We start from the raw sequence: 8748 nt of genomic DNA, 5'->3' as shown, positions 1-8748 counted from the left end.
AATACCTTCATAAAATTTCTATTATATCCAATGTCTAATCATTTTTTACATTTGATTAAAGAAACATATAGTGGACATTAAAATATAATATTGACTATATAAAATAACTTAGTTATCTCAAGTCTAAGTGATGCAATCCAAGCATTAAAAGATCCATAGGAGGTTGTGTTGGTCCAGTTACAAGGTTTAGAACTAAGAGATTCAAAGAGATTTTCAATAGACATCTTCAAGTTACGTGGGTTAAGGTGGACTTCAAGAGGATATTAAATAATGGGCAAGTCGTGATTAATTTGATTCATGTTCAAGAAGGGTTTTTTGGTGAAAACAAGACCTTTACACAAAGATTGAGATAAAAAGACTAGATTCGGTCAGTTTAACCTTTCAATACCTTTTTTTTATCATAACTAGAGCTACAAGTCAAATGTTTAGGTGATTCTAGTTGAGATAGAAACTAAACTTCCATACCTTTCAAATGGTACAAGATACACTTTTTCATTCTTCAAGATGAGAAAGAACTATCCATCTGAAGTTAGGATTTGCTGCCACATGGCCAATAATTTCACAATCAATAATATTTAGTTATCTCAGGTTTAACGATCATTTACACAACTATTTCCATACCTTTCAAATGGTACAAGATACACCTTTTCATTTTTCAAGATGAGAAAGAACTATCCATGTGAAGTTAGGATTTGCTGCCACAGGGCCAATAATTTCACAATCAATAATATTCAGTTATCTCAAGTTTAAGAATCATTTACACAACTATCACATGAGCCTTTTCATATACATAGGTAATCTATTTATATAGAATTCTCTTACAGGTTAGTTCATTATACATGTCATTTGACAAATATCTGCATATTAGTTTCACTTATTCCTCATGTCCTAGTTTATGAGAATAATTGTTTGTTTTCATAAAAAAAAAAAACATAATATACACCAATCATAATAGCTTTAATTAATATTCAATTTTAATAGAATATTGACCTAGAATATTTAAAAATGATATTTTGATGTAATATGAATCTCATAATTATAACAATTTTATGATTTTTTTAGTAAAGCTTTTTTGTCTCATAAACTTTATCTTTACTCTAGATTTATTAATTAAATATAAATAAAATTACTCTAAATTTATTAATTAAATATAAATGAAAATTAAAGATAAAGAAAATCTTTATTAATAATAAATATGTTTTGCATGAATAAAATCAATGCTACATTAATTAACTAAATGACTACAAAACATATTCAGTAACAATAACATTATTAATGAACTCTAAAATTTAGATTTACATGCCGTAATATTCAGTCTAATCATCTATCAATAGTTTTTAACACCAAACCTTTGATTAATTTTTAAACTAGGAAAGATGGAGTTCTCATTACGAGTAATCACTATAGTTTTATCTTTTTTGGTAGATGATTGGTTCTTATCATTACAAGCTCCATATCACACGATATAGCTTAAACAAGCAATCAAATCTTCAGTTGTTTAGAAAATATGTTCAATTCAAGCATGTAAATCTATATTTTGAAAACGTAGCCTATTATAGTGCAATTAAATAATTGGCATCAGTTTTTTACAATCTTGCATTTAATTATAGGTACTGAAGTCTTACCTTGAATATTAACGTATGGAAGTCCACGACATGACTTTCCAAACTAGCTTGATATTTGTTTTTTAACTTACATTAGTCATAAGGCTCAATACGAGCTTAACTTAGGTTTTCAAGAAGAGTTGCCTAGTATGCGCCTAGGTTTTCCAAATCTATTTCTAATGCATCTTTAATTTAGAATAGAAAATTGAATTTCAAGTCCAGTCTAGTGTAATTTTGCTTATTTTTTCATTGCATAAAAAGTTTCAACTATTTACTCATGCACTGCAAAATTCAAGTAGTCCAGTCTAGTGTAATTGCATCTTATGATTGAAGTACGTAAAATCTTTGCGAAGTTTCTTTCATTTCAAAGGGCACACAACCTTCATCACGTTTACTCATGCACTGCAAAATTCAAAACTTCCATTTATTTATGAATGTTTATCCTTGCCAATAAAATATTTAACAAAATATTATTAGTCTCCATCTTGACTTTTAACCACCACCTTCATCTTACCACCACCACTAACATCTCCTATTTCCCCACCTCTTTTTTTACCACAACCGCGGCCTCCATCACCTTCTCACTACGACCTCTTCTCTCACTATCATTGCCATTTAACCACCACCCCTGTTATTATCATTGTGAAATCCATCATCACCGCTATTAAAAAGTATTTTCCATGTAAAATATTTTCTTACCATGCTATTTCATACATTTATATGGTTTATTTTCCATAAATAATATTTTTAATTTCAAGTTGTCTTTACTTTTTGATTCTCTACTCAATAACAATATAATCTTCCTCGTCTTCAATTATGTAAAAACAAATTTAAAAATTATTATAGAAACCTACCTTTCTATATATTTGGGAAAGTCAGAACTTTAAAAAAATGGAATTGAAGGTATACTTTTGTGGCATAAAGATCCTGTCTTTAAAATGTAATTTATATCCACCATAAAGTCGTTGCAATTGGATCCTAGCAAATACACTCCTAGAACTGTATAAAGATATCAAGGGAATAAAAAATCTGAAAGAACTAAGGATTGAAAGATATTAATATTCTATTTCTTAACTTTTGATGTATAGAGTTTTTTTGATTGACAATACAACCATATTAACATTCTATATTTTATTAACAACATTATGACAATTTAAGATTAATGACAAATTAATCTGAAGATATTATAGTCTTCAAGAAAAGAAAACACCCTACGTAACTTTTGTAGATGGCATGAATAGAGATTTAGATGAGGGGACAAGGGATTAATTGCTCGTTGGCATAGATAGATATTTTATTGCTTTCCGCTTATATCTTCACAAATTAAGGTGATAAAATTACTATTCTCATTTCTCTGATTTTTCAGACTGGTGGAAAATGGCTATCAAAAGTGCTGGTGGATCCATTGTATCTAAGATAGCAGAAGTCTTGGTGGAACCAGCAATCAAGCAGTTCCGTTATATGTTCTGTTTCAACAATTTTGTTCAAGAATTCAATGAACAAAAGATGAGCCTGGCTTTGGCACTTTATCGTCTACAAGATGCTGTCGACGTTGCTAAAAGGAATACTGAAGAGATTGAGATTGATGTCAACAAATGGCTGGAAGATGCAAAAAACGAAATTGAAGGTGTGAATCGTTTGGAAAATGAAAAGGGAAAAAATGGCAAATACTTTACTTGGTGTCCAAATTGGATGCGACAATTCAAGTTAAGCAAGGCACTGGAAAAGAAGACAGAGACTTTGCGAAAGCTTGAAGACAATAGCAAAAAGTTTCCCAAAGTGTCCCACAAAGCACCTCTTCAAGACATAGAATTTCTTCCATCAGAGGGACTCACACCCTCGGAATCGTCAAAAGAAGCTTTCGAACAGATTATGAAAGCTCTCGAAGATGACAACGTCAATATGATTGGACTGTACGGCCTGGGAGGGGTGGGTAAAACCACCCTGATGAAAGAAGTATGCAGGAGTGCCAAAGAGTCGCAGCTGTTTGATGAAGTTTTGATGGCTACACTGTCCCAGAATCCAAATGTCATAGACATTCAGGATCGAATGGCAGATAGTTTAGGTCTGCATCTTGACGAAAAGACAAAGACCAAGGAAGGGAGAGCAGATCGATTGTGGCAGAGACTGAAGACAGAGAAGAAGATGCTTATTATCCTGGATGATGTTTGGAAAGATATTAACTTGAAAGAGATAGGGATCCCATTTGGTGATGCTCACAGGGGTTGTAAAATTCTTCTAACAACACGTCTTAAAGACATATGTTCTTATATGGAGTGCCAGCCAAAAGTGTTCTTAAGTCTCTTATCAGAAAATGAAGCATGGGCTTTGTTCAAAATCAATGCAGGTTTACGTGACGCGGACTCTACCTTGAACTCAGTGGCAAAGAAGGTTGCGAGAGAATGTCAAGGACTGCCTATAGCACTTGTGACAGTGGGAAGGGCTCTAAGAGATAAATCTGATGTTGAGTGGGAAGTGGCGTCCAAAGAGCTCAGAAACTCTCAATTTCGGCACATGGAACAAATTGGTGAACAAAAAAATGCATATTCATGTCTTAAGTTGAGCTATGATTATTTGAAGCACGAGAAAACCAAGTTATGTTTCTTGCTATGCTGTTTATTTCCAGAAGATTACAACATTCCAATTGAGGACTTGACGAGATATGCAGTTGGCTACGGGTTACATCAAGATGTGGAGTCCATTGAAGATGCAAGGGAAAAAGTTCATGCGGAAATAAGAACCCTCAAAGATTGTTGTATGCTGTTAGGCACTGAAACTGAAGAGCGTGTGAAAATGCATGACTTGGTTCGTGATGTTGCTATTCAGATAGCATCATCTAAAGAATATGGATTCATGGTAAATTCAGGCCTTGGGTTGAAGGAGTGGCCAATGTGCAGTAAAAGCTTTGAAGGTTGCACAGCAATTTCGTTAATGGGCAATAAATTAGCAGAACTTCCTGAAGGTTTGGTATGTCCACAGCTCAGAGTTGTATTATTAGAACTGGATCGTGGTTTGAATGTTCCAGAGAGGCTTTTTGAAGGGATGAAAGAAATTGAAGTTTTGTCCCTAAAGGGAGGGTGTTTGTCATTGCAGTCACTTCAATTCTCGACGAACCTTCAATCGTTGCTGTTGATGGAGTGTAAATGCAAGGAGCTCATTTGGTTGAGAAAGCTGCAAAGGCTTAAGATTCTTGGTTTTATAGGGTGCGACTCCATTGAAGAATTACCTGGTGAAATGAGGGAGCTCAAGGAGTTGAGGTTGTTGGACGTGACAGGTTGTAGAAATCTAGGAAGGATTCCCGTGAATTTGATTGGAAGCTTGAAGAGGTTAGAAGAACTGCTAATCGGGTGTTACAGCTTTAAGGAATGGGATGTCGTTGGGACAAGCAGGGGAGGAGTGAATGCGAGCCTAACAGAACTAAACTCGTTGTCTCATTTAGCTGTATTATCATTGAGGATACCGAAGGCTGAATGCATTCCCAGAGATTTTGTTTTTCCCAGGTTGCTCAAATATGATATTTGGGTGTTAGGGAATGGGTATTCAGAACTTGATAATGAATACCCAACTGCAAAGACAAGATTATGTTTGGGTGAAATCAGCGCCACATCCTTAAATGCGAAGACATTTGAGCAATTGTTTCCTACTGTGTCTCAAATTAGTTTTCATAGAGTGGAGGGTTTGGAAAATATAGTATTGTCCTCTGATCAGATGACCACCCATGGCCATGGGTCTCGAAAGGACTTCTTGCAAAGATTAGAACATGTCAAAGTGAATGGATGTGGGGATATTCGCACTCTGTTTCCAGCTAAATGGCGGCAAGCTTTGAAAAATCTAAGGGGTGTGGAAATTAAAGACTGTAAATCATTGGAAGAGGTTTTTGAATTGGGCGAGGCTGATGAAGGAAGCAGTGAGGAGAGGGAGCGGTCGTTGTTGTCATCTTTAACAGAGCTACAACTGTCCTGCTTACCTGAGCTCAGATGCATATGGAAGGGGCTCACCGGGCATGTCAGCCACCTAAGTCTTGCTCATCTGAATTTGGATTCTCGCGACAAACTGACATTTATCTTCACACCGTCCCTCGCTCAAAGTCTACCACAGCTAGAAACACTTAAGATAAGAAGTTGTCGTGGATTGAAGCATCTTATCAGAGAAAATGATGATCAAAGTGAAATAATTCCAGAGTCTCTTAGCTTCCCGAAGTTAAAAACTCTCCTTATAGAATACTGTGGTCACCTGGAATACGTCTTCCCTGTCTCTGTGTCTCCGAGTCTTCTGAAGCTGGAACAGATGACTATAGTTACTAGCAATTTAAAGCAAATATTTTACAGTGCAGAAGGAGATGCTGTCACCAGAGGTGGCACCATCAACTTCCCTCGGCTAAGAAAATTGTCTCTTTCAAATTGCAGCTTCTTTGGTCCAAAGGATTTTGCTGCCCAGTTGCCTTCTTTGCAAGAGTTAACCATTGATGGCCACGAAGAATCGGGTAATTTGTTGGCACAGCTCCAAGTACGTCCTTTATACTTCTCCAAGATTTTTTTTCTTTTCTAATTTAAATTGTCTACTTCAATACACTGATAATTTCTTCTTTCTTCCTCCAAATTTCTGAAACTAAAGCAATTGATAAGCTCTTAATTATGCACTGAATTTATATACAAGAAAAAAAGTGATCCATAATAAAGCATTTTTACTTTATATACAAGAAATCTTACTACTATGTAAAATTAAAATTATTTTTTCTTATATATTTGTTTTTGGTTAATGTCATAATTTGTTTTTTTATAAATCAAATATTAAAAAAAAACTATTTTTTAGTTAATAAGTGTAATCTTTTCATGATTGCTTTTAATTTAACTAATATAAAATAATAATTTATATTTAGATTATCATAAATATGAAAAATTATGATTTCATAATCCGCTGACCCATTGCCCTATCTATTTATATCTTTTTTATTGATTAAGTATTTTGCTGAAGTACCGGGGATAATTGTTTCACCTATTTACCAAAATTATATAATAGTTTCAAAGTGCACAAACGTTCCGAGGAATTATATCTAACAAAATGGCACCTGTATTTATTTAATTGTTTTTATGCAGGGCTTCACTAGTTTGGAAGCATTACAGTTGTCCTCACTGCCTGTGCCTGACATGAGTTGTATATGGAAGGGTCTCGTGCTGAGGCATTTGACTACTTTGGTGGTGAGGAAATGCGAGAGACTGACGCATGTATTTACAGGCAACATGATTGCTAGTCTGGTTCAACTAGAAGTTCTAGAGATATCAACTTGTGATGAATTGGAGCAAATCATAGCTAAGGATATTGATGATGGAAATGATCAAATATTGTCAGGAAGTGATCTCCAATCTTTATGCTTCCCCAATTTGTGTCGAATTGAGATCAATGTATGCAACAAGTTAACGAGTCTCTTCCCAATAGCCATGGCTTCAGGTCTCCCGAAGCTCCAAATACTTAGAGTAAGCCAATCCTCTCAACTACTGGGAGTATTTGGGCAGGATGATCATGCTTCACCTGTCAATGTTGAGGAGGGGATGGTGCTCCCTGAACTGCAGGAGCTGTATCTAGAACAATTACCGAGGATTGTCTACTTCAGTCTTGGATGTTATCAATTCTTATTCCCTCGACTGGAGATGTTGAAGATGCATCAATGTCCAAAGCTGACCACAAAATTTGCTACTACAACAAATGGTTCAATGAGTGCTCAATCAGAGGTGCTGCTTATTTGACATGATTTCTTGCCTTTCTTTCAGTGTTTTTGTTTCTTGTTTTCACTCGATAATAAGACTTACAAGTTAGAATGTGTATGCCTTGCTTGAATTGGCTTTGCAGGTATCTCAAGTAGCTGGGGGTTCAAGCATTGGTCGCTCCGTGCCAACCAACACTCGTAGAATGTGGACCCGAAATAATGGGTGGGAGGACGAGGACGAGGAGGACGAAGACGAGGACGAGGCCGAGGCCATAATAAGATTTATTCGTTTTCTACTTGATGATGATAGGTAAGAAGATTAGTTTGGCATTGGGATTTGAAAAGCATGCTAATAATTCAATATTTCCCCAACCAAGTAATATGGCTGCAGTTATTTATGCTCTATCCTTCTCCTTCAACTGTTACTAGTTGAAATAAATTAACATATGCGATATGCCTGAATGGTCGTTGTTCTTCATGTTTGCATAAGGGTGGCTGGTTACCTCGTCATGCGATGATTTCACGGAGAATCATGTCTTTGAGCGGTGGTGCTGCGAGTATTCTTTTAATTCGTGGAAGTAATTTCAACTGTTTCATTGGCAATGAGATGCAATTTGGCTTTACATTGTAACAGTCATATTTACCATACAACTCCTAAAAGAAGGATATTGAACTTCTAGAAAATAAGGGCGTATGTCATCATGTTCTGTCTTCAGTCATTTATTGTGCGAACCTCAAGAAATAAGGGCGTATGTTTGCTTGCCCATTTGTGTTTCTTTTCAAGTGTGTGAACCTTCAAAAACAAGTGAAGGGTATAATGTTACTCGTCGTGTGTGAACCTTCAAAAACAAGTGAAGGGCATAATGTTACTCGTCTGTGTGTTTATTGTTTAATGTGTGGATTTTCGTTCTCCTTTCTGCTCAAACTAATGGCTCTACGACTCGTGTATTTGCCTCGTCAACATGTTTTTTCTATCATTTTGATGTTCTGTTTCTATTATGATTCTTTATGAGGTTTTGAAATAGGCCTTAGCAATGCTGCTTGAAATCTGGAATGAATGTTACTGTAAAATACTATATATGTTCTTACAAACACATGTACTTATAATACCCATTCTACTAATAGGAGTGTGCGCGTACATTTAGATCTCAAGTTTAATTTTATTTTTTTATAGTCCGTATTTGTATATATAGCAAGTTACTTGGTTAACTTCTACTAATATATACACGAATATGGTTTCTACATAGATCTATAAATATATGTAAAAAAAAAAAAATCAACTTACAAATTTTTTGATACAATGTTAATGAGTAAAGGATTGTACTTTTACTTTTCATAAATAAATAATAAATTAAATTTATAAATGTAACTCTCTCAAAACAATGATACGAAGAAACACAAAAATTAATCAGCTTGTGGTATTTTTGAAAAAAATGTTAG

At 34.9% G+C, this 8748-nt stretch overlaps 2 protein-coding genes across 2 annotated transcripts; both read left to right on the top strand.

The window, feature by feature from the left end:
- Positions 1–2900: 2900 nt before the first annotated feature.
- LOC105118496 (probable disease resistance protein At4g27220) lies at positions 2901–6153 on the top strand. The gene is made up of 2 exons (XM_011016466.1): positions 2901–2932; positions 2971–6153. Exon 2 carries the CDS (start codon positions 2982–2984, stop codon positions 6150–6152), a length of 3171 nt encoding a protein of 1056 aa, XP_011014768.1. The 5' UTR covers positions 2901–2932; positions 2971–2981; the 3' UTR covers position 6153.
- A 559-nt stretch (positions 6154–6712) lies between these two features.
- On the top strand, positions 6713–7908 carry LOC105118494 (uncharacterized). The gene is made up of 3 exons (XM_011016463.1): positions 6713–7333; positions 7452–7618; positions 7799–7908. The coding sequence occupies exons 1-3, from the start codon at positions 6752–6754 to the stop codon at positions 7824–7826; spliced, it is 777 nt and encodes a 258-aa protein (XP_011014765.1). The 5' UTR covers positions 6713–6751; the 3' UTR covers positions 7827–7908.
- Positions 7909–8748: the final 840 nt, after the last annotated feature.

Source organism: Populus euphratica, unplaced genomic scaffold, assembly GCF_000495115.2.
Source record: "Populus euphratica unplaced genomic scaffold, PopEup_1.0 scaffold2022.1, whole genome shotgun sequence".
NCBI lineage: Eukaryota > Viridiplantae > Streptophyta > Magnoliopsida > Malpighiales > Salicaceae > Populus > Populus euphratica.
Note: the sequence above shows the minus strand (reverse complement) of the source record. Positions and strands in the feature narration are given on the sequence as shown.